The 26,856-nt window shown below is 36.2% G+C and overlaps 1 protein-coding gene across 3 annotated transcripts in view; it reads left to right on the top strand.

The window, feature by feature from the left end:
- Window positions 1-26,856, top strand: part of DGKH (diacylglycerol kinase eta) — a 172,872-nt gene that overhangs the window by 105,395 nt on the left and 40,621 nt on the right. For all 3 annotated transcript variants that reach the window (XM_087757192.1, XM_087757189.1, XM_087757190.1), the window contains exons 5-17: window positions 3,636-3,740; window positions 4,068-4,200; window positions 11,277-11,383; window positions 12,498-12,623; window positions 13,817-13,919; window positions 15,616-15,778; window positions 18,230-18,338; window positions 18,633-18,772; window positions 20,345-20,429; window positions 22,816-22,901; window positions 23,569-23,668; window positions 24,962-25,238; window positions 25,690-25,818. In XM_087757192.1, the coding sequence (XP_087613318.1) occupies window positions 3,636-3,740; window positions 4,068-4,200; window positions 11,277-11,383; window positions 12,498-12,623; window positions 13,817-13,919; window positions 15,616-15,778; window positions 18,230-18,338; window positions 18,633-18,772; window positions 20,345-20,429; window positions 22,816-22,901; window positions 23,569-23,668; window positions 24,962-25,238; window positions 25,690-25,818 (1,663 nt within the window). The remainder of the gene's footprint in view (window positions 1-3,635; window positions 3,741-4,067; window positions 4,201-11,276; window positions 11,384-12,497; window positions 12,624-13,816; window positions 13,920-15,615; window positions 15,779-18,229; window positions 18,339-18,632; window positions 18,773-20,344; window positions 20,430-22,815; window positions 22,902-23,568; window positions 23,669-24,961; window positions 25,239-25,689; window positions 25,819-26,856) is intronic.

Genomic DNA, 26,856 nt, shown 5'->3' on the forward strand with positions numbered 1-26,856 from the left:
CTACTTGACAACAGTGAAAATTTTGAAAGTAACTTAATCTTCTAAATTAAATCTGGTTGATTTATTTATTTTTAAGGCCTTTTGTCTGTCTTCATCCTCCTTGATTTGTCTCCTGCTTTGTCAGCGTGTGAACCATTAGCACCTGAGTTCCTTCAAGATTTAAGAGTTTTCTTATTCTTATGTTACCTCAATGGTCTTCCAGTGGTTCCTGTCACACTTCCTTTGTCATTGTATTATACGATTTCTTCTTGTCTGTTGAGAGTTTAGCATATTCAGAGTGATATATAAACAATAATATCTGGGGCAGCAAGCATTAATTTAAAAAAAGGGTAATATGTAATAGAAGAAAAGATACTGACTTTGGTCAGTAGAAGAAAAGATACAGGACTTTGAATATGACTACATGCAATGAGATAAGATTACTAGTAAAATCCAAATTTATATAGCTGGAAAATAGTTTTAAGGACAATTAAATCCATTTTAATTTTGATTATGCCAGAATACAGGTTCAACTGTCTTTAATGAATGTACTCTAAACATCCCACTGAAGTTAGTTAATCATAACTTTCTGTAAGCACCCATAAGAAAGCATGCCTTCTGTGTAAATGCAAATAAGAAGGTATAGGAAGTCATTCTCAGTTTAGGACAAGCAAGAACAGCTGAACTGAGTTAGCGTAAAGCTCATAAAACCATACTGAATCAAAGTAGTATAACAGCAGTAGCAGGCAGTCAAGAAAGGAGTATAAGGAGCAGAGCACGTACAGTGATTCTTCCTCTTGCGTAGCTTCCCAATGTTCACTCACTGTTGGATTTTGAGGACTTGCTAAGTTGAAGGTTTCAGATATTGTGTTGTCTAGTATATGATGCATCTATTCATGATGAATTTGTCAAATACCTTTTTAGACATTTATACTTCTGGTCTCCTCAACATCCTTTGGGAATACTTTTCAAGTCTAAATAATGCATTACATTTAGGAAAAAACACTTCTTGTTGTTTGCTAATAATTTCCTTGGTTCACTGAGTTCTTATGTTACATGAAATATCTAATAAATAATGAGAGTACATCTTTTCCGTGATTTTGTAGACTGAAATAGATGAGAACCTAAATGGACTGCTTAGTTTCTCTTTTTTTTTTTTTTTTTAAGAAAAATTCCAAATGTCAATATTTTTTGCATATAATGCGTTTTGTCTTTTTTCATGTTATTGTATACCTTCTTTAAGTTTGTTGTTAAAAATATGTAAATCGAAAGAGAATATGTAGTTTAATCATCATGTTATAGATGCTGTATTTACAAATATGTATGTCTTTCAACTTTCCACTTTATTTTTATAGCACTAATAATAATTGATCCTACATTCAGGTGATCGTCAGTATATGATTTAACTTTTAGACTGTTGAAATGCTCTGAACTTTATTAAGTTTATTATGCTCTGAATTTAATAAGAAGTTGGGATATAGGAATTTCTGGTATGTTTACATGCATTAGTTAGCAATGTTTGGTGACATGATTTGGTTGCCAACACGTGGGTGTGTAGTACCTGTTGAGATGGCCTTTGGTGTCCCACCTGGTTTATTTATAGCTGCTGTTCTGGGTGCTATGGTCCTCTGTCATATTTACCTGCCCCATGCCGATGCTTTGGGTACCAAAGGGCATCTCCATTGGCACTAGATAACTATGTATGAACAACTGAACTGAGACCTTGATTTTGGGAGGGGAGAGTGGGGGGATGGACAGGGGATTTCTGTGATCAGTAGTATTAAAGACATGAGTAATATAAATAAATATTACTCAAAAAGATCAAGATTGTCAGGAGTCTTCAGCAATAAATGGAGCTGTTGTTGCTTAACGGCATTTCACAACATCTGGTTACAGGTTAGCATCAGTAATGAGCATGGGGGAAGGATGGACGCAAAGTGCAGAATTTTGGGTGGACTTGTCCTTACTTAATCCGTATTATAATGCCATACTATATAACAGGAAATAATCTGGTGTGTGTATTTGCCCAAATAAGATTCATGAGTCCACTGAAACCTGGAAATTCCAGCAGAATGCTGATTGTTGTTGGAGCCAGGGTTATATTATGATTTAATGGCTTTTCTGGGCTTCATTTGATGACCTGGCCTAGAAAAACATTTTGAAGTAATAAAGCGTCTGTTTGGCTCCAAACTAATGAGAGAAGCATTGCTCTTTGCATTAACTGTTCTTTAGGAAGAGCCACGGAGAGCTACTAATAAACCTTATTAAAAACCTTAAGCACGATTGAAGGAAATAGAAAACAGAGAAACTATTCCATTCCATGTGAAGTGAGTACATAAAAAAAAAAAAAGGGAAAAAAAAAACCCCAAGCCCACAGGGCTTTTGCCTCCCCTCCATGTGACTTGCAGCTTGCTGCACTTCAGTTACGTTGCCTCTGAGATATGTTAAAGTGCAGCTCAGTTTAATGAAGAAGTGGATAGGACAAATCAAGGCTAGAGACTATTTACAGCAGAGGTTGGGTAAGTAAATGCAGCTGTAGATAAGTGTTTACTATTATTGTGCAAATGTTACAAAATATCTAGCCTGTAGCATTTAATACAATACTCAGAGCTATCGGGTTTTGGTGGTCCTTTCTTTGTTTTACTTAAGTAATTTGCAAGTGTGGGTAGTACATACTATGCAATAGATTTATGCATAAGACTGATAAAGGATTTAGTTTTATTTTTCAGACTTCCTACAACAAAACAAGTAACTTTAATTTCAGGTACTTATTTTGTTTTAAATTCTTTGCTATGTAAGTAACTGCTTTGTCTATTTTAGAGCAGTGCTGAAAATAATTTCAGTGGGAGTTAGCTGATAGTTTCTGGTGCCTTCCTGTTATTTTAATTATTTTTCTACTGGTGAGGGAAAGGGGAAAACAGCTTATACTCTGAACCTCCTAGATACAGCATTTTCAGATTTCTAGAATCCAGCTCCATACCACTGAAAACTCCCCAGCATCAACTTGTTCCAGGAATTCATTCAACCATCCTAGTAGGATATGATTTCAGCTGTTTGCTTTTGTTCTCTGTATCTTTTTATAAAGAGTTGTATGTGTTCTTATACTGAGTTTTACATAGAAAGTTCTGTTTTAAATTCATATATGTTTAAATTTGTGTAAGTTTAAGATCAATATACAAGATAGAGAAATGTGATGAAAGCTTTTGTTGTTTAAGACTTCCAGGCTTTAGATTTTGACATGTTTTTGTCTCTAGCAATTGGAATTGACCTTGCAGTTACTATAATGCTGTTATGAAATAGGATTGCAATCTTAGTCAATTAGTAATTTCCAGAATGGTTGTTTTAGCAGTTTCAGTGCCTGCCATTTGAGTATTTAAATCTCAGTGCGTAGACAAATTGCTGAGAAGGAGGAATGATCAATATAGAGTGTAAAGACCTATACCAAAGCCTGATTCGAATCTTGGGAACTGAAAAAGGAAAAGCAAACTCTTTCTTTGTTGGTAGTGTATTAAAGACAATATTTTTAAGTGTTTAATAACTTGTGATCCAGGGTGTGTCTTCCTTTTGCATCATCTTGCAGGAAAGAATACATTAAATATTACAGTCTATCATGATTTTTACTATCTGGGTTAATCAGAATGCATTATCATTTTCAGATAATCACTCCATTTAGGAGGCTAATATTGTGTGCTGAGAACAGAAAAGAAATGGAGGACTGGATAAGCTCTCTGAAGTCCGTTCAGTCCAGAGAACACTATGAGGTAAGTTGACATCCCTCTTGGTGCAACCTGTTTTAGCTCAACAGATCAAGCTACAGGACACAGAACTGGAGTATTCACCCTCCTTAGTGTGAAAAGTGTGTCTAATGTTAGAGTGAAGCTTCATGTTAAGACCTTTACTAGGAAAATGAGAGCTTATTATCACACTTTTGTTTAGAAGTTTGGAGGGAGAGCAGGCTAAATACCTCTTGGAAAATACTTTTGGTGAACATTGCATTGTCGTCCCCTATAATATGGAACCATAGGTAATTTCAGTCACCGTAGCTGTGTTCTGTACTTGCAAATTTGTCTTAACTTCTCCTTTACTAGACCGCACAGTTTAATGTGGAACATTTCTCAGGGATGCATAACTGGTACGCCTGCTCCCATGCCCGACCTACCTTCTGTAATGTGTGTAGAGAGAGCCTCTCTGGAGTCACTTCTCACGGCCTGTCTTGTGAAGGTAAAATAAACGCTTTCTTCCCTGTTTATAATGCTGCATATGATGACAGATGCCTGAAAGTTTAAGATGAGTAATGATTCTGAAAATAATGTGTAAGAAAAAAGCCTGAAGGGAGAAATCTATTCACTAGAGTGACTTTCTTTTGGGCAGAGGGACTGCTAATGATCTGGCTCACCTTCTTTGTGCTCCAGGTGCCTTCTTCTAACTCATCTCAATAAAACGGTTCCTTCTGGAGCGACCGGTTTGGAATGTGCTGGGTGGACGGTTTGCAAGAAAAGATAGGACTTATTTGATTTGCCTGTCAAAAATGTGAAACAAAATAGTCTTACTGGTTTGCAGAATCAGCATTCCTAAGGGAAAAAAGCATAATGGTAGTTTCTGCCCAAAATCTATAAAAATTCTTAACACTTTGCTCATCGCTGTGACCAGTTCTTGTTTCCTCTGTTGCTGCTGCCTGATCCTGCAGTACAGGCAGGACAGATGAGGATAGATTTATTGCTTTAAAAATTCTCTCATGCAGTGACAAGGTAGAGATGTAGATGCCTTTGCATCTTGATGGTTCAACGGATGAAATCCAGCACAAAGAGAAAGGAGGTGTGGCTAAGACTTCAGCATTAAGCTTATCTGGAGAAATGATATTTCACAAACATCTATTTATAATAAACATGAAACAGCTTATTTTCTGCTGCAAGTTCTGTGAAAAAGTGGTAACAAGTCTGCTTGTGTTAGAATCCAGCAGAAAATAAAGCATCCATGTGACCTTATGTTATATATGAAATGTAGAGAGATTTAATTACCGAAATAGCTAGCTGTCCAGAAAAGAGTTACAGTTACACCATTCAAAACTTGATTTCTTTGGATGCATGTTACCCAGCTGCAAATGCATTTCTGTTATTGATGCTGTTATAATATTTGAGGTCTGAGCATAATAATGTGTATTAAGGAAATCTTACAAAGGAAACATTAACCCACTGTCCTGAATTGTCCATGCTTTTAATGTAGCTAATGGTGCAGTTGCCAAGGAACGGGACGAACCTGTTTCATAGAAATTAGAAGTAGCATAGTTACTTCCAGCTTCTCTGGTGTATGTTTTCCACTGTGTATAAGTAGTTTGGACAGTTTTAAGGCAATTATGGTATTTTCAATGTCCGATATTGGCAGATGGAAGTATCATGTGCTTAACTAAAACGCAGTTGTATTGCCGCTGTGTACAAATACAGTTATATTTGCTCAGGCAAAGGAAAGGAAAGACTTCTTTCATAAAGAATTTATGCTTTCATAAGTTAATATTATAACTATTTTAAAAGGCTGTTTAGCAAGAATTATTCTTGTAAGATGATTATCAGTGTTAATGGTTGTAGTTCATAGTTTTCTGCTTTTTCAGTGTCTTACTTTGCTTCTAAGTGTGGTTTTAATTTCCAATGTGTTGGCGTTACCTTTACGTTAGAGAAGTTTCCTTAATTTCCAGATTTGGACCTTTCTGCTTAACTTATTATGAACTAATGCTACATTTATCCACATTTCTGATGCCAGTTGATCTTTCAGCAGTTTTTATGAATAACTCGTGAAAGTAGTTTGGATTTGCTTTCACTGGTCCACAGTTTAATAAACATCTACGACCTGGATTGGTTTATATGTAGATACTATGATATTCTTTTATCTCTTAATAAGTTTACCTCCTCTTACTTCTTAGCTACTAGTTTATATCTTTTTTCTTTATTTTTTTCCGAGTATTTTTTAAAATAAAAGGAGAACTTTAATTATGCATCTAATCTAAATCACTTGACAGTTGACTCTTTTACAGGAATACTCATACTTGTCCCTAATTCTATATACCTGTAAAAACCTGTGTTAACCATCCTTAATTTCTTCATCTAAGAAGTGTATTTTGGTTTGATACTACTTCTTTCTCTGAAATTCTTATGTGACTGAGTTCATATTTACTTGCTTCTGCCATGTGCACTTCTAATGCATTTCACCATCTGTTTTTTTGACTTACCCTGTGTTAGCAATATACACTGTTTGAGGAGATGATGGAGGAAGTATGGAGTCTTAAGATTCCCCAGACATGTTCTATGCTACTTTTTCTCATTACATCTTTAAAAAAACTGTTTAAATATTCATGCCTGACATCTGAAACCTCCAGCACTGCTTTACACTGGGAATCCATTTATATCTATACTAAATTCAATTATTTGTGTGGTCATTGATCCTAGGCTACTCCATTATGTCTTGTATTGAGAAGCATGAGAGGCTGCTTCTCAAGAGATATTGGAGCTCTTCCTCCTCTCAGTGGTTTGGGTTGCTGGCACACCAAGTTATCTTGAAAGTAGCTTAGAGTCTTTGTACTCTTTGTGGTCTGATTCTTGACTGTTAACTGTAGGTAAAAATAAAAATAAATCCCATTGCTGATATTTTGCAGCTTGCGATACTTTAGAAGATCAGTCCTGTAATATTTTATTCTCTTAGACCTGCTGGTCTCTAGCAGTGCTACACAACTGTTTTTTTCAGCCTGACCACACAACAAGCCTCATTTCTTTTGGAGATAAGATGGGTGCCCTCTTTTTTCAGGGCACCTTTCCTCCCAGTAGCCTTTGGCAAAGGTTGACCAAATTAATTGCAGGCCACCCTGAAGATACTCCTGTAGGTTTTGTGGAAGCCAGTGTAGGAAAAGAGGGTATGTTAATACCTTTGCTAGGGAAACGACTGTAGTGTGAACTTAGATCTTTTTAGAAGTCAAGGAATCAATATGTATATCAAACTGAAGATGTAAGTTCATATCAAACCAGGCTTCATTCTTTCTACTGCTAAAAACCTAACTGACTTTCAAAAAATATAATCATACACTCCTTTGAGATGCAATGCTGTTCCTCCCACTAGTTCCTTCTTTTGTGTCTTCTCAAAAAATAATCTACTTTTCAAATGTTGTCCGTGTGTTGTGTTGCTCTGGCTGGCTCTAAAGGAGTGATCTCTGCAACATTCATCCACAGTCTTTACTAGGACAGAGAAATTATAAATTTTTTGCCTTGCTTTGGAAATGACTCCAAACTAGCTGGATCAAGTAAGGCTTTTGTTCTTTATGCTCCTCAAATGTTTCTCTTATTCAGAGTTTAGCTTTCTGTATGCTCAGGAGTCTAAGCCTAAGAAATTGTCAGGTAAACACAGGGATACATGGAATGTTTAGGCAAAGAAACCTAAAGAACTGTAGGTCATTATCTACAGAATCTCTTTCAAAGCTCTCTAGCCTCAATTATTCTGTATTAATACCGCATTTTTATCCAAGTCATTGCCAGTGGAACACTGCCTTTATGATTATTCTCAAAGATGTATTTCTTCATGTAGGGTTTTCATTATCATGACTGAATCTTGATTGTTGAATATCAAATATACCTAATAAGCTGGAGATAGCAGTTTAAATGAGATGCTTTCTCCTGTGATGAACTGCACAAACAAACTACTGAAAGAACACTTTAGGATCGTGAAGTCAAGCAATAAGAAAATACTGGGATTAAATTGCTTCTGCAAATGTACTTTGTGCACTTGGTCTTTTTTCATTATGATTGTTTTTTTTTTCCCCCCAAAACCCTGTTCTTCTTACCCACTGCACAGGGTACTGTACATGCACTACTTAGGTAGTCATTGTCTCCAGGATTTTTGCCACATTTTCTGCACAGATTGGAGAGTGAATAGTGAATGAAGCAGTCAGGAAGAGAAGGGATGTTCATTGTTGAATTAAGGAGTAATAGAAAACTGTGTTCTGTGACTTTGTATCACACTGTGCCCCTCTGTAATCCCGGGGAAATCACTTAAATAAGTTTTTTGATCAAATCAGTAGTTATGTGTTGTTTATAGTCTGGGACCTGTATTACAGAAATGCTGAGTTTTCTATAACTGTAAAAATCAGTTGAAGCTGTTCTGAAGTCACTGATACTTCGAAGATATACAGTATTGAAAAAAAGCTCTTAATTGTAGTAGTACCGAGTGTAATAATAATAATAATAATAATTTTAAAAGGCCAAGAAGAAATGAATATTGGTGTCTAAAAAGCAGTATTTCATTAGCTTTTGGTAAATAAGGCAAATACCTGAAAATTATTATGAACCAGAGTATGGCTCAGCTGGATTCTTATCAAGAACCATCCATTGCATGCAGTGAATGAGGGTCCTATTCTCAAAAAGTGTATGGTCATATAAGTGAAGACTTTACACCTGCATACGGAACCTATCTTGCAAAGCTGTATTGCAAAGTTAAGTTGCATGAGTAACTTAACTTTGTAGTACTTGACTTTGTGATATGAGTATTCTTTTAGCACTCTGTAATATTAAAGTAACTTAGAGAGTTATTTATTTGGGTGAAAATAGTAAAAACTACCAAGAGACTGCTGAATTTTATCCTTTATAACATAGACATAAGCTTCAAATGGGAGTGAAGTTAGGTTGCTGTTTTCATGTGAGTCACTCCGTTTTCTCTGTGGCTTGTCCATCTGTCATGTGATAGTATTCTTGGAAAAAAACCAGCAGGTTTCTTGGAATACCTGAAGACAAATTCTTCCATCTTGACAACTTAAACTATAGATACCAGCTCAGGGATCTTCAGATCAGTTTCAAAACTTTGGCTTTGGCCTCTGAAGTTGGAAAAGAACAGTCTGAGCCAGTTCTTCTTTGAAGAACACGGAAGAGAAAACTCATCATAAAATAGGTGGTAGAGTGGTAACTTTGGGGGAAAAAAAATCGAGTGTCCTGCCAATGTAGTTGAATTAATTGATGGGTGGTTAGAACGAAAGGCCTTTGAGACAAAAGTGTTCTATAACAAAGGTGTATATTTTCAGTGCAAGAGATCTTATGATAACCTTCAGTAATGTTGACTTTTCTTCATTATAGATAATAATAGCTCTAGATTTAATCACCGTGTCTGACAGCAGATGTTGGCACCACTGTGACAACTGTTTGCTTATTAAGTGGTTCTCTTGGTTGGCTTTCTGAGAGACCTGCTTCATATTCCAGCTAGAAACTTTTACACAGGAAATTAAAATTTACAATAACATTCTATGAATATTCTAGATTTGGTTTGGCTAAATTTTTCCTTTTCTCATCTTTTAACTTTCATTGGTGAAGTAATGGGAATTGATGTCTAGCAGGATGTCTGCATGTTTCCAAAAGATTTCAGATATCAGACTGATCCATGAGTGGGATGCAGTGTCATCTGAGACAAAAGAAATTAGGGGGTAGTGGTAGCTAAGGTTGAGATTTAATTTAAAATTTTCCTTTCTATACCTGTCTCTTCTGTACTGCTATGTATTTTTCTCGAAAGTTATATCTGTGTCTTAAGGTCATTGGTTTTGGTAATGTTTAATGCTCAGAATAACATGAATTGTTGTTTTGATGATATTGGGGTTGCAGAGGGTGACCTACAGAAAATCTGATCTGAGATTTGGTAAGTTATATACTGTACCCACAAAGCAAACATTTGCTGTCACTTGCCATCCGTGGTGTGGCTTGCTGCAGCTCTTCAGATCCTGGGTTTGAATTTGTCCTTGCCTTGTTGAGAGAGCGGAGGTTGAATATAAGGCCCTGAGATCTAGTTGAATTGTAGCTCAATAGGATTTGAAAATTCCCTTATTTGTTATGCCTTCATAATTTGGAATTTTCTATTGCCCATCATCCCTGATTTGTTGTATTTCGATCTGTGTGGCAAAGACAAATAGGTATCATTTATGAGTAGGAGGCTGAATTCAGTGGCATATCTTCTCCAAAACATTCAAGTGGCAAAACTGCTCAAGGTCCATCACTTGAAAATGCAGCCTTTATTTCTGTGCTTCTTGAGAGCTGACTTCTTTAGATGCTTGGAACTAGCTAAGGTTGGCAAACATACAATATGATGCTGAGCTGTTTTGAAAATGTGAGCCTACCCTGTTAGTTGAGGAATATGGGATATTTGCACACTTTGGGTCTATGAATGCTGCCTTTTTCTGTTTCCTTTTCTTTCTTTGAGCTAAATGCATACTTTCACACATCTCCCAGAACAGTGAGGATTGCTCTCAAACTCAGATGTTGCTTACATAGTCTCAATTCACTTTTTAAATTGATTTGGCAATGGATCAGTGGAATTAAAATGAGAAATTTATGATTCACAAGACCTTTTGTACCATGGCTTAATGTTTTTTAATGGTGGACAAGCGATGGGCCAAAGCTTTTGATAGTTTCCTGACAAATATTTGTTTGAAAAGAGACTACTACTTCTGGTCTGCTGGCTAGTTCTCATAAACCTTTAATGGTCTTTGCCAAAATAATTTGTATAATGCACTCTAAATAGAATGATGTCATGCACTTCCAGTAACAGAAATCCCCACAGTTGGGTGCATCAGTGTGTTTGGTCTAATACGATATCATTAACTAGTCATATTAATTGAGTTGAACAAAATACAAATAGTTATTAGATTGTCAAAATGTCTGCTTGTACTACACACCTGTGCTGAGTATTCCAATTAGTAGATTTTTAATAAATAATCCAGTAAGAAGTCAGGCTCTTCCTCACTTAATGTAACCTCTTGGAAAATATTGTACCACCAGTATCCTGAATAAATATCACCACCTAACCCTTCACTGTCTCAGCTTCTGGAAAAACAGGCATAGTATGGTGCCCAAAATGGATCCTTTAATCAAAGAAACAGAGCTCCTGAAGCAAAATATTTCTCTAAAACACTCTCCCATCACCCCTTGCAAATTGAAACCAGATATCTGAGTTGTGTCACTGGAGGAATAGAAAAGGCAAAAACACAGTTAAAGATATATTTGTAGCTTAGTACCTTGCATTGCACCTGAAAAAAACGGGGACCGATGTGGATTTGAGGACACTCTTAACATGGGCTACAGCTAAGCAGTTATACCCAATTTAGAGAGTTAAAGCTGGAGTGATTATGAACTGATTTTTCTTTTAGCTGTGTTGTGTCATGTGTGCAACACTAAGTGACATGTACTTGGCTGTTTTATGGAATATCTGTGTTTAATTTTTTTAAAGATACATATCACTGAAATATAGCAAATAACATAACATACATGTTTATGTGTGCCTTCCAGTGTGTAAGTTTAAAGCACATAAAAGATGTGCTGTCCGCGCAACAAATAACTGCAAATGGACTACATTAGCCTCAATTGGAAAAGACATCATTGAAGATGAAGATGGTGTAAGTACTATTCATATTTACAGTATTTTCCAAAGCTGTTTCTTCTTTATGGGGGAAAAAAAAGGCTAAGCATAGAAATACTGCCACGTGACTCATTGAAGTGAATGGTAGGTGGCTATATTCCTGAACACTTTTCAAAGATCAACGTGGTATTTAGAACAAAAGTTATATTCCTGTTTCACAAGACAAGTTTAGTATCTGTGGGCACTAGATTGCAGCCGTGTTACAAGATTTTAAAGGCCACACGCAGAGAAAATCTGAAGCTGAATTGCTCCCAGAACTTCCTACTGCTCTTAAGCAAAGGTGGTATTTTATACTGTTACCATGCTGGTTTGGCAATCTATTCTGTGTCCTCCTTACCGATAGCTGTTCCCCAGGAGGCCTGTTTGGAATTCACTGACGTGTGGGGGTGTTTTACTGATGAAAGCAGGAATTTTAAAATTAGCAGGAGAAATTACAAAAGCTTTTCAGAGGTTTATTGTCATAGATGGGTTATTTTTACAAACACAACTATGTATGTGCCACTGGTGTGAAACTTCTTCCTAGAAGGTTAGTGCTAATTTGCACACCTATGAGTGTCCTGAGTTGCCCGTGGCATTAACGGGACAAAGAGTGCACTGAGTAAAGCTTTGCACTGCATTTAGGGACTGCTTTATAGAGCTGTGACTTACCAGCCATGGTGAGGGGGTACGCAAAGCCACAGAGGTAGTCTGCTGTTCTGCCTATTCTTCTGAATTTTAGTTATTTTAATTGGTTTGTGTCATGTAGTTAACATTAAGTGAATGGGTACTTACTTGTATTACAGAGTCTCTAAATTCAACTGCCCCATTGTTTTGTGGTTAGTTGCTACCATAGTACCATGAATAGTTGAATGAGATGTGTCACCCTTCTTCAGCTGTCACGTTTTCTGCCTAGCATGTGAAACACCACCATAGTCCACATTCATAGCTGTTGCCTTGCGAGCATCGGTGTCACTTATTCTGGTCAGCCATAACTGCTTCTTTGCTGAAAGGGTAGAGCTGTGGGAAATAGTTTAAATTCACCTGTATTTGAGAGACAAAAGCCTCCAGTTTCTATTTCTGAGTATTTAACTTTTATGACTCCTTCTTCACAGATAGCTATGCCTCACCAGTGGTTAGAGGGTAATCTGCCCGTCAGTGCCAAATGCGCAGTCTGTGACAAGACTTGTGGCAGTGTTTTACGCCTGCAAGATTGGAAGTGCCTTTGGTGTAAAGCTATGGTAGGTGCAATGAACCACATCCAAGCATCTAGGATTTTGCCAGCTTTATTGCTCACCATTATTTTTATTTTGTCATTTCATAACCGTGCTTTTGGATTAAGTAGGAGCAGGCAGCTTGTGCAAACTTAGGTCTCTCTGACGTTCATAATTTCTCATGACTGTCTTACTTGCTTCAGTTAATTTTTAATATGCCCACAGATGCAGTTTTTCTTTAATAGATGTTGTCATCCAACGCGTTTTCTCTGCCTTCTCCTAACTGATAACTGAAGGTTCAGGTGCCTGTTCCATATGCCTGATAATCATGTTACTTTCTTGTCTCTTTTATTGTAGATATTGCTGTAATAATATTTTAGTAATATTTGTAATATTAATATTTATTAATATTAATGTAGTAATATTTTTATTACTTCAAAATCTTGATGTTCTCTTCTTTGGGACACTGTAGGTTGCTGACTGAAATTCTGTAACATACTATTGCTGTTTCCCCAAAACATAGTTTTCTCTTAATTTTTTTAATGTGTCTAAAAAGATGGGTTTAATATGCTAGGGTATAGAAGTGGAAAGTCAGCAGGTTTTTTATTGCTGAAGCTTTCGGCATATAGATGTTCAAGGCTCTGTGTGTAGACAGTGGGAAATGATTGGCATCTCCAGAGATGATTTGAAATTCAGGTGGAGTGCAGCACCCTCTGCATGTGCCTGTTTTTCCAATAACTATGGAAGAGACCTCTACAACGCATAGTTTATAGGACCCACCTTTGGCGGGTTGGTTTGGCTTGGTAGGTTTGCTAGCTTTAGTGCAGATACGTCTTCCAGAACAGCCAGGTGGGCCAAGCATGTACAGAGCTATTGCTTTGCATGTGCACAGTGTGCCTGCTGCCCCCAGCACAGATGCTGGCTGCTGGGAACTTGGTTCTGCCTTGCTCATGGATGGAGGTAAATGATTCCCTTGAAAGGATGATTCGTATCTGCTATAAGGGTTGCTGAAGATTAAGTACTCCAAACTTACGTTTTGTGGAATGAGTAACAAGCCTTTGTGGTTGAACACTTACATGTCTTTTTTTTCCAGTCCCACTCCTCTTCCCTCTACACCTAAATGTTATTTGTTAGTCCCTTTTTCTTACATAGATAATGTATCAGTTATACTTTCACCATGAAATTCCACTGTAGGGAATTAATTTTTGTTTCTTTTGTAGGTTCACACTGCCTGTAAAGATCTGTATCCTCGTAAATGTCCACTTGGCCAATGTAAGGTATCGATCATACCTCCAACAGCACTGAACAGTATAGACTCTGATGGTACGTAGTATTGTAGTGCGTTCAGTGGTAGCTCTGGACTTGCAGTGCCTAGTGAGATGTGTATAACTAAAGAAGGCTAAAATCCTTCTGCTGAGCAGGTGAATGCAGTCTTCAAATTTAGGGAAAAGTATAATTGTCCGTGTAGCTTTTTAGAGGATTATTTAACCAGCATGATTTAAAAAATGTTTTTGAAAGTTTCTCCCGTTTTATTTATGACCCTTGGAAACTTTTCAAGTGAATGACCAGAATCCTCAGATGAAGTGGGCTGATGCCTGCCTGGCATGCATCACTCATTCTGTAAGTTCTGAAATTTTGGATAACGTTGCCTTATGCAGAGGTAAGCTAGCTGAAAAGCTCAGGCCCAACAACTACTTTACGAGGCTAAAGAGAGGAATTGCTTCCATAGCTTCTCTAAATTTCTTTTAAATATAAGCAATGTAAGAATCCTGCAACACACAGATAAAAACCCAGCAAATGTTCAAAACTCAGAGGTGCTCTTTGGTGGCTCAGGATAGAGACGCGTGAGCAGTGGGAGACTGCGCTTAAAGGCAGGGAGTGGATTTAATAAGGAGTATCATGAAATCTAATTGCTTTAATTTTATAGTTTGTGTTGATGGGAAATGTCGACCAACAACTTTAACACAATTTAATGAATTTTATTGTATGACATTAGTAAAAGTGATTGTTTATGCTGTATATATTCACTCTACTTACTTGCTATGTGGTGTCTTAGACCAGAGTGTCATGCTGCTATTTATTATTCACGCTAGGAAGATTGTTCCATATGTGAAATTATTTTTCTTGGTATTTAAATAAATTAATCAAACCTTATTTTAAATTAGACATTATGATAATGTGGAATTAAATTAGCATCCTTTAATGCCAATTTTTTATTTGTAGCTTTAGGAATTTTTTTAGTAATTGAAAACGACATAGTCATTTTAATATTGCCTGAAACAAATGTCAAAACCTATACCTGTGATGTCTGATTTTGAAGTGTTGCTGAGAAACCACTACTTCCATGGACTAGTCATGTTAGTGACAACAGTGTCCATTAGTACTACTTACTAAGGGCCTTATAGAAAGCCTGCTGTAATTAGTTAAGACCTGCATTGACTTTAATAAGCTTTGGATCACAGCTGAAGGTCTGTTGTTCAGTGATTCTATTATAATTAATAGTATAACTTCAGACTGAGAAAAAAGTTCTCATGCAAAGTCTCACCTGGGAGCAACTGAGTACAGTAACTTTTAAAGTCTGTGAGTACTCTTAGAAAGCTCATACAGACGTGGGTGATCCAGTTCAACACAGTAAGGTTAAAGAAAAATCAGATTAAAAACCAAACACTTGTAACTGAAATATATATTTAATTACATGATAATCTGTGAAGATGAGATTTGAGAAGTATTCTAAAAGGTTAATAAACTTTTTCACTGTGGAAAACCAATAAAGCTATTGTCTTCAGGATTTTACTAAATCTAGACACTGAAAATACAGGAAAGAAAAAAATGAACTGGTAAATCTTGAGCAATTATGTTTTCCTTGCAGGGCTAATATTCAGTTTAGCATTTACATTATGCATGATAAAATGTACTCCCTTTGTCCTTCATCCCTTTCTTCCTCTTTCCCATGATTTCTTTTTGTGTTGTTCATATTCGAAAGCCTTATTTATTTCATTCTTTCTAACTATGTTCACAGGTTTCTGGAAAGCCACATGCCCGCCATCCTGTGCCAGTCCTCTTTTAGTTTTTGTTAACTCAAAGAGTGGAGACAATCAGGGAGTAAAGTTTCTTCGTCGATTCAAACAGTCGTTAAATCCAGCTCAGGTGTTCGATTTAATGAATGGAGGACCTCACTTAGGGTAATGACCTTGGAAATCTTGAGCAATCCTTTCCACAAGGGAACATAGTGCAAAGTATAGTGTTGTGTTGTCCCCTCATTGCTATAATTCTATCACCAATATCTACTGTGACTTCCTAATTAAAATCTAAGAGATAACAGAATTTCAGGATGAATTCTGGTGGGTGAAGGGATTGTAGGATAATATTTTCTTTTTAGAAAAACTCACTTGAAAATTGAAACCCAAAACCTATCAGCCCCAGTGTTTTGTGGCTTTTTGGCTAGCTTTGACTTCTGTTAACTGGTAAGGTTTAAAACCATTACAAATTTTTAGATGCTTTCTTGAATCAGGGCCTTTATGCACAGTTGTCTGGGTGCTTTTCTTCCATTTCATATGCATAATTCAGATACTCCTGTGACTTTGTTGTGAATAGCTATGGAATAAAACTGTTGCCTAAATGTACTCTGTATCTTTTTGAATTCTGAACACAAGTGTCAGCGGGGGAGTCTGCAGTGGCTGATGGACGAGTACACTAAAACTTTTGTCATCTGAAGACTACATTCAAAATATGCTTTAGGCACACATGCAAATGGTCAAGAAAATGAGCATCTCACAAAATTTGGAGCAAGAACACAGTTAAAACCATCAGGCATTCTACAAAATCTAAGGGTTGATTGTTGGAGAGATAGGGATGAAATTTGCATAGCGGTGGCCGCAACCCAAGCATCTTTGCACATTCAATAAAGATTAAATTCATGAAGATTTTTCTGTTGCCTAAATTAATTCCACTCAGATGTAGCATTGTGGTTAAACGAGCTATTAATATCAGTTACAGCAAGTAGAAACACTAATTTTTTTACTCTTAAAGATGCAGAATTATGCTTGCATGATATAAAGTAGACAAAACAAATGCACAAAAATCAGTTCAAACAGTGGGCAAATAATACAAATATAATGGAATACAAATGTGGATTTTTATAGTTAGTACTGTGTTATGGACATGTTATATTAACTCTTTCACTTGTAATATTCTTTTCATTATAACCCTGATTTAAATCTGAATTTAATCAAAGTGCCCTTCGGCTAACATTTTGTACATGTAATTATAATGACGGATAAAAGTAAAGAAGGTTCATCTCAATTGGAGAGACAATTTTTGAGAGAGGACAGTCTGAAAAAATATGTTTGTCTTCAAGTTCTCTTGTTTCATCTAGTTGTACCTAGCAGCAGCATGGTTCAGGAGGCTCACTTTGGTTTTGCACAGTAATTGTGGGTCAAGTTGGTTGCTTTTAAATATTTTTCCTAGTTTCCAAAGAGAGGTCCTTAACAGTTATTTTATCAGGCCGTGCTGCTGTCTTCTTTTTTCTAATTGATCTAAAAAGCAGAGTTGCATTCTTTGAGATAGTGTATTTCTAGGTTTTTTTCTCTCTTTTGTCAGGATAGGAGAAATTGTTCTGGCATCAACATTTTTTTCCTTAAATATCTGCATCTTTTGTTCTGAACAGGTATCTGCCTATCATATACAAGTGACATTATTTATCATATATAAGTGACATTCTTTTCTTTAGAAAAAATATAAATGCTTCAGAAATTTGTGATCTTAATGTGTTGCTTTTTAGAAATAGTTCTGAGATTATACATATTCTGGAAAATAACATGCATTAAAAATAAACATCTTTATTTTTATTATTTTAAGAGTTTCTACTTTCCTTTTTTTTTTTTTTTTTTAGTTTAAATCCTTGTTGTTTTTACCTCTTGGCTGTTTCTTCACATCTCATTCCCCTTTTGTCTGTGTCTCACCTTTCTGCTTGTTCTGTCTCTCTCGTCCTCCTTTTCTCTACTGTCCTAGTGTTGTATCCTGTAGGTGTTAAAAGTCAGAGAACAGGAGGAAGAGCTATAGGAAGCGAAAGCAGGATAGGGCTTTAAGGATTTAATATGAACTACTAGTGTTATTTGTCTTATATTGTTGTGATCACCTTACGTGTAATAATTGCCTCCAACTGTCCTTGCGCTTGGTTAGTCACGTGTTAGCAAAAGCCCACCCGTATTGTGGAGCACATCTTGTCGTTGTGTCTTAACCTCCTTTCGTGAAAAATTCACCGTGGTGCCTTGTCCTTCTGGCTGAAGTGGGAAGCATAGAGCAGTTGCAATTCCATAGCTCAGAAATATTTTTTTAATATTAATAAAATCAATAAAATAATAAAATCCTGAAAACAATATCAAGGGAATTTTTTTTAAGTAAAACTCAGCATGTTATTTATCAGAAATGTCAGTATAAGTGGAATATACAGCAATAGATGGGTTGAAAATAGGTTTATTAAGTAATTGGTTGTATCCACATACCCCAGAAGAATAAAAGAACCACCATAAAGGTGTCGTGCACCATATTTTCATGTAACGGTTGCTAATGAATGTAACTGCTCTCTCGCTAATGGACATAACTGGCCCTAACAGGCTGCATTTTCTCTGCAGTTTGCGGTTATTTCAGAAGTTTGACAACTTCAGGATTCTTGTGTGTGGCGGTGATGGAAGCGTGGGTTGGGTCTTGTCAGAAATTGATAAGCTCAGCTTGCACAAACAGGCAAGTGTGTATACTTACTTTCCTCGACTATACTTACTAGACTTAATTTTGTACCTTTACTTTTCCTTGACTTGGTTCTCTGTCATATATGTGGATATGGGCCAAACTCTTAAATGAAAATTTTCACTGGCATAAACAGGACAAGTTGTATCAGGATTACACAGTTTAATTTACAAGCTTTAGACATTAGCTGTATAATTAACATTTGTTGCTTGAAATAAGAAGCATTTGTAATAGTTTGTACTTTTTCTTTCTGGTTTTCAATAGTAGATTTGCTTCTGTGTTGTGTTTCAGTGTCAGTTAGGAGTGTTACCCCTTGGTACTGGAAATGACCTTGCTCGTGTCCTTGGCTGGGGAGGATCCTGTGATGATGATACACAACTTCCTCAGATTTTGGAGAAACTAGAACGAGCCAGCACAAAAATGTTAGACAGGTAAACCTAAATGTGCATATACATGATTTACCATGAGATTCAAATTGTATTTGTCAGGGTTTCTGATGGCCTAAATCCATCCTAGAGACTTAATGTTCAGTGGTTTTGGTTTTTAGATCATAATCATGAGGGAAGCCAAGATAATAATGGGGACAGCTCTTCAACATCCTTTTTAAACTGAAGAGTCAGAGGGGAGAGTGGTTGATGAATCTAGGAAGAGTGTTGTCCAGAGATGAACAAAGGAGACAGTTTATTGCATAACTGATGAAGCTGCATAACTGCCTCTTGCAAGAAGTTGTAGGCCTTAAGAAATTGTATAGATTCAAAACCATTTAGGGCAGTTTTATGGATTCCATGCACACTATTAAATACCATTAAAGGTAGCATCTTTATTTAGGAAACACCTGAGCTCTCTGCCCTTGGATGTGGGGACAACTCTCATCGTGTGCTTTCATCCTTCATCTAATTTCCTGAGGCATCAGCTGTGGACAAGATGCTGGGCTAAGTGGATCTTTGGCTTGATCCACTACTAATATTTTTGATGGAGGCATTTTCTTAGTCAAAACCAAAAAAATCTTCCCACTCCTTGTTTTGTGTGGTTTCCATCCATAAAGCAAAGGAGCAATCTCAACGTAAAAAAAGTCAGAGAAGGTGGTGGTCATGGCATTCCAGTGAAGGTGTAACACTGTTTTTGAGAGGAGTATTTCTTACTCTGTTCCTTTCTCTCATGGTGTTTCTGTTCTTGCTCTAGTTACAAACACTTGAATCTGATCAAAGAGGATTTTATTTTAGTTTTTTTTAAATGAAATAGAGAAACAAGTCCTTTTTATTTTAAGCTTTTCTGCAGACTACTTGATCATTTTACAGCAAAGTATATAGGGAAATGCTTGTTACTGATCCTTAGAAATAATTGTTGGCCTGGGCATTCTGAAAGATTCGTAGATTAAATCACGTTTGTCTTTTTCTGTACTGAAAGTGTCATTTTTTTGCTCTAATTTCTGTAGACTTGCTTCCAGGGCCATCTGCAGTGATTACTTGTTCTTTTCAGCAGACTTTGAAGGGTGTTGCTGTTAGCGGTTTCATGCTACCTATGCTGTCCTTTACCAGGGGAAAAAAAAATATATATATATGTCAGTGAAGATACTTCACCATTTGCTTTGTTCTCATGCCTCCCTCCCCTAGTTGAGATGGAAAGCTAATGTTACCTTGGAGCTTTTTCTCTAGGAACACATATATTTTCCTTTGACTTCTGCATTTAGTTTGCCCAAATTCTTTTATACTGTGAATGCTTTGCTAGAAAATCTTCGTTGCCTGCATTGAATGTCCCATGATTTGTTCACAAAGAAGGCTCATCATCAAATCACTAACAAAAAATCTAAGCAATAAAACCAATTATTATCTTTAGTCTCAATTATTTCACCCATATTCAGTTAGCATACAATTAAAAATTAAGATGCTTTGTTTGTTTTTTGTTAACAATTGGTGTGACACTGAATTTTCTTTTTGTTGATCTGTTGGAGAAAAGATAAAACTAATAATCTGGAAACTCAAAAACTGTTATGTTTCTTTTAGATGGAGTATAATGTCATATGAACTGAAATTACCAACAAAGCCTTCTATTCTTCCAGTGACTGCAGAAGAGTCGGAGGAATGCCAGGTGAACTTTTACTTTTGTTTTGTTGCTTCATGTACTTAACTTCGAGCTTCTGGGATGACAATATTTATAATTGAAGCACTTGCATGAAAAACAGAAACAGATCTTTTGTTATCTGCTAACTGAACCGAGTTAATGTCTGTTCATGGTATGTATCTGAAATAATTAGGGTTTCCAGTTCTGTATTATTTGCCAAAAATTAATGAAAGTAAGGAGTCTTCAGCAGAGCAGTCAGAAAAATTTCTTCCTGAAAAATATATTTTAAAATATATATATCTTATATATTATTTATATATTATAGATGTAAGAATATAATATCATATTTTATTCTTACATAATATAATAATATCCTTTATTTTATCTAATTATTTTAATGTAAGGATATAGTTATTATTTTCTATATCGTTATATAGTATTATGTTATTATATAATAATAGTATGTATACTATAATAACATATATAAATATATGAAAATATATTTTTAATATATAGATACAAGCAAAATGTTTGCTGTCTTTAGTTTGGAATAAGCATTGAAAAAACCCAATATTTCGAAGGCAAGTGTTGTATTCTGACAGAAAGAAAGAAGCTTTTTGCAGCTTGTAAAAGTGAGTTAGATCAGGTGATACCACCCAACTTTCTCTTTGTTTATTCAGAGAGCTTGAAATCGTAAGTGACCTCAAAGAAAAGCTTAGTCTGTTTTTCAGACTAGATTTGTGCTTGTACTATCTGATGAGGTTTCGATTTTGAGGGAGAGGGAGATGCTTTAATCAAATTAATTGGCATGAAAAGTCTGACTAAAACTGAGAAAATAATATATTCCTAAGAAAGTTAATGCATTGAGCTTTAGCTCAAAAGTACTTGAGAAGCAATAATTAATCATCAGGTTCTTGAATAATTTAATAATTCAGTCTGTTTTAATTGGCAAGGAGGTTATAACCTTTGACAGCTTGCTAGATCTAGAGATGCAAAAAGGCTGTGGCTCCATGGGCTGGGATTTTAACAGGTTTGCTTTGCACACAGCTCTGTTTCCAGTGTCAGCAATACAGACCAAGGCTTTATCTTCTCTAATTTTGCAAGACAGTTATAATTTTTAAGTGCATCATCATCTTGTAAAGGAAAAAATATACATTTTGTTCTAATTAGTTCTGGCTTTGAAATTGTGTTTAGCCCCTCCTGAAAATGGAAGGAACTACTCATACAAAACCTCGTTTTTGGAAAATCAGCTCTGTAGTCTGTAGTTAGCTGCCATTACTCTGAGTTGGAGAAAGCTGTTTTCTTTGTACCTGTACCTGTTGAACAGGTTGTTGAACAGTACCCTGTTGAATCTCTATTTCAATGTTTTTTGCATAGTTTATTTAGTTATGATATTTCAGAAAAAGAATCATTAACCTCAGAGTTGGTTCCAGAAGTCTTATACTGACGTTTGAACAACAGTAGTTCATTCTTACAGATCAGATGGTTACATATTGTTTTTTCCCTTGAAATGAAAACTGATTTTCTGTCAGAGTTCTACAACTCAGGATGGGATTTAGGAAGAAAAAAAAGTGGTATATCTACCTGCTCCATATCAAGGGCAAAAACACACTAAGATATTTTAAGAGATTCTTAAAGGAAACCATCAGAAAATTGCAGAACTGCATTTATTTTTTTCATTAGATTTGGAATTTGGTTACAATTTTCTTTTAAAACTGAGGTCTGGATCCATGCCTATTTTAAGATAGGATATAGCATGTGAAGATGTGAATCTGATCCATTCCAAATCTTTGCCTGAGTATTTCAGGATTTATAATTCTTCTGTGCAAGAAAAACGGACAGTGCACACATTCATTCTCCCAAACATTCTCGTAAAGACTAAGCCCTAAATGATTTGCTCTTTAAGGATTGGTTTAGATAACATTATACCAGTTCAGCAGCCTTTGTCAGTAGGGGTACTTGGAGAGTAAGATCCCATCGTGACAGTAAAAAGAAAATTCAGGATTATAACTGCAAACTTTTGTTTTATTCTTAGTTGAGCAGCTTAGTTTGAGGGAAACTTTGTTTTAGAAATAAAAGATATTAGATTATAATAATTTAGTTTGCTATAAATCTAAAAAGAAGGTAGATTTTTTTCTGCCTCGTGGACTATTTTTAGCCTAGAAATAACTTAGTGTTTCCTCTACAGGAGGAAAAGAGGAGTGGATCAAGTTCTCAGATGCAGTGTTACTTTGAATATTAAAAATCTGGTACATAAAATACAGTATGCAGGTAGAATCTGCATTGCCAGCTGCCTGTCTTTGTATGAGATCTGAAATGGAAATCCTGCTATTTTTGGAGGTGTTTTAACTCACTAGTAGGTGTTAAAATGCTGAAACGTGTGGAAATTGAAGTCTTTTTTCTCTGTTTTCAGATATCTGCTTATGAGGACTCAGTTGCTGCTCATCTTGCAAAAATTCTCAATTCTGATCAGCACTCAGTTGTCATATCATCTGCCAAGTGAGTTGATCCTTTTTATGTACAATGTGTGGGATAAATCCCCTGTGTAACATCATCACCATAATAATCTTCTGTGTGAGCCTGATTTTCTTATGGCTGGCCTGTCTTGCTTGGCTTAAGATATCATAATTTATGTATTTTAGAGTGGATGTTTTTTCTGCAAAATTTTTATATGGTACAAATGTAATGGATGGATAGCTTAATTCTAAATACATCACCATTTCAAAAAATATATCACATAATATTAATATAAAGTGATTTTAAATCACTCCAAATCAGTGTGCAGCTTAAAAATGAAACTTACTGTTGCTAAGGCAAATATGTGGTCTACTTCACATGCCAATTTTTCTGTTTTGTTTTATGCATATCCATATCATTAAGAGGACAAACAGCTTCACCAGTGTGAAGGAGAACTTCAGGCTGGGTAGCTTTGTCATAGCTCTGTCTATATCAGTTCAATAAACAGTGGTGTCAGACAATAGTTTTTTTTCCCCAAACTGAGACACTTAAAAATGAGGGATAATTACTTGGCAAATCACAGACATCATCTGATATCGGAAGCATTCTGTGTATACCTTCTCTGTGAAAAAAACATCTTGAATTTAATATTCAGAACATATCTATTTCATTTCATTTGATTTCTCCTCTCTCCTGTTTTTATCTGAAGAATATTATGTGAAACTGTAAAGGACTTTGTTGCCAAAATAGGGAAGACTTATGAAAAACCGATGGAAAATGCAGAGGAAGCTGATGCCATGGCCATTAAAGTAAGACAATGACTATTTTCTGGTTTAAAGTTGTGTTTTTGTGTTATAGCTCATGGGTGTTCAATTTTTAAACCTCTCCAGGATGCCCAGCTTGGCTTCTATTTCAACCAGTGACTTCAAATTTCTTCTCTTCATAGTGCATAGAATAGTTATTTCAAAACTATCTTTAAACTGTAAGATCTCTATAAAGTCTGTTTACACTTTTTTCCTTCAGAAAGGATAAAGTACATGGTAGAGAAATGGAAATATTCTGCATTAGGAGTTACACTTTTCTCTGAAAGGGATTATGTTAGTTACAGGAAAACAATGAGATAATGAAGAGACACTATGCTGGGAGAATGAAGGGAAGAGAGACTACAGTGTTAAAAATAATGGTTTAAGCTGTAGATTGTAGAGATAGTGTTGCAAAAGCATTGAAAAAAAACAGAAGGATTTGGTATGAGGCACAAAATTTACATGAGCTGAAAAGAAAAGAAGAAAACAAAATCACTGACAATCCCAGAGTCAGGAAATGTACTTGCTAAATGCCAGTACCTGGTTCAAGTTTCTATTCAGTGCACATTTTAGAAAATTAATTTTCTTTTTTACTCTTCCAGGGCCAAACAGTGTTGGTTTCTTTTCCCTTAAGCACAGAATATCACCTCTTTTCTAGTGTACCTAGAGAGCAGCTGCTCAGTCAGGGGTAGAGGCGTTTGACAGTGTTTGGTTCTGGCTTGAGCTTCTTTGTGATAACTTACTTGCTTGAATGTACAGCTGTGTTGCAAAAAAATCCAAAAACCCCAAACCCAAACCACCATGTGTTTTCAGTCTAACAGCTAGGCATGTCCCTGTATCTCTCCCCATGCCTCTCCAAATTGGGGTACTGAGCACCCATAATTTGTTATAGTGCATAGTATGGGCAAATCTGTGCTGGTTCGCTCTGTGCTGCAGCCCATCTGAAGAAGAGGGAGATCTAATCTGTACCACAGTTATATGCTAGGCTGAGTTTAGCACAGTGTGATATTTTAGTCTGAGTGTAGGGTTTTTTTTGTTATAATTGCTCTAATCTGGTTGGGTGTCACAGAGTCTGCAAAAGCCCATGCAGACCTACTCATAATCTGATATTATGAAATATTGAACCTGGGTTTGGATTTTACGTAGGCAATGACATAGACACTTAGACACAGACAATTTTAAATCCTACTACATGGAGAAATTAGATCCCTCCCTATAATCTGGTACTTAATTTCCTGAAAATGTTCACACGTTCACTGGTTTTTGTGTGTGTGTGTATTCTTTATCACTTTGTCTTAGTGCTCTGAGTTAAATGAGAAGCTAGACCTATTGCTCCAGGCCCTTCACACAGAAGCCCAGGCTGCTCCCATTCTCCCAGGCATCACTCCCCCCATTGTGGAAGAAGAAGCAGAGGAGTTTTCAAGTGAAGAATCCTTGTCTGAAAGTAAAGAGCAATTAGCGGAGTGTGTCTCCAAGTCTTCCACCCAGAAACTCTTCAAACCGAGGGAACAGTTAATGCTTCGGGCAAACAGCTTGAAGAAGGCTGTGAGGCAGATCATTGAACAAGCAGAAAAAGGTGCACATCAGCAACATTTTGATCCTGATAGAATAATGATGCCTTTTTTTTTTTAAACTAGTGTAAATTTTCATTATTAAAGCTTGTTTTCTACATTCTTATGTAGATAAAATTATGTGCTTATTACAAGCTGCAAGGAAAAGAAATGCAGCTTGTTTAGATATTGATGACTGTCTGTCTGCATGTATGAATACATATGTATGCATGTGCATGCACATATAAGTGTGTTTCTTTTGTAACTATTATTCTCCAAAAAATGAACATTTCTGGCAGTAAATCTCTATCAATGGGCAAAGGATTGCTAGACTCTTTTTCACTGAATTGGCAATAGAAATCTTTTGTTAATATTTTTAAACTGAAAGACAAAGCTACAGAAAAAGGAAGCTAATGTTCCATTTTTCCAAATTTTCCTTAAATATCTTGAAACTTTCTGTCTTTTCTTAATAAACAGTTGTGGATGAGCAGAATGCTCATAGTGAAGAACAAGTGAACCAGTCCCCAGTAGAATATAGCAAAGAATTGGATGAATCCAAAGAAGAGGAAAAAGAGGAAGATACAAAGGAACTTGAGTCCCCATCAAGTGAGTAAATTAGGAATAAAATAATTTAAAATTATGCAGTTGTCTTATAGTTGCATTATGGAGCATAGTTGGCTCCATAGTTAAAAACACTAGCATGCTGTTTCACTGGAAACTAGTCACAGATTTTAATAGACTTGGATAAATAAAAGCTGGGGGAAAAATGTGGGAGGTAAGATGAGCAGTCTTTTGGAATGGATTTACAAAGCTGAGAAGGTATTTGTTGGGGAGAGAAGTGCCTGCATTTAATCCAGTGTTTACACTCACCTTTCTATGTGAACCTGAGCAGGGACTAGAGCCTGGGTAATGGTGGCAACAGCATGTCTCACTCGTAGGCATTTTAGGGTACATTAGAGGAATTTCTGTCAGTCATTTCTGTTGAAGGGGTTCCAAATTGTGTGAAACAGACATATTTATTCATTGTATTGACAATGAAACTCTGATGTCTCAGCTGGGAACTTACCTTGAGACAGTTATTGGAACCGAGAGAATGAAATTTAAGTCTTTTATATGAAGTGGAACAGTGTAAAGCAGGAAAGAATATAATGAAAACCGGAGCACGGAAGCCTCCTGAGAAGTGGCAGTACTAAGGTCACCCCCTCTATTTGTCTAATCCAGAGCAGAAATTTGAAGAAAAGCTTTCGGTATCCTGGGGCTCCTTCCCATGAAAAAATTCTTGCATTGTTGTCCCAAATACAGGTCATTAGTCCAGCTAGTTCCTTGCAGTTATTGGCTGCTGTATAGCAAACAGTATAGCAGGCCTCTATACCAAGCTGCTCTTGCTTTCCAAGGTGTAGAGCCCCCTACTTGCTCCGTCCTTGGTCGGATGGACTTTATCAGCTGCTGCTGTCTGAGTGCTCCCACTTTCCTGTAGGACCATCATTCTGTCCTCACTGTGGGGCTCTGCAGGTTACTCTCCAAAAAAAGGAAGACAGCGTGGGTAGCCCATGCTGGGTTTTCAAATGCAACAGAAAGAACCCAGTTGTATTGTCTGTATCAATAGCTGTACAAAGCAATCAGAATATTGAGTGATCTGAGTTT

This window comes from Nipponia nippon, unplaced genomic scaffold, assembly GCF_047370975.1.
Source record: "Nipponia nippon isolate SJK-2023a ecotype South Korea unplaced genomic scaffold, ASM4737097v1 scaffold_2, whole genome shotgun sequence".
Taxonomy (NCBI): domain Eukaryota; kingdom Metazoa; phylum Chordata; class Aves; order Pelecaniformes; family Threskiornithidae; genus Nipponia; species Nipponia nippon.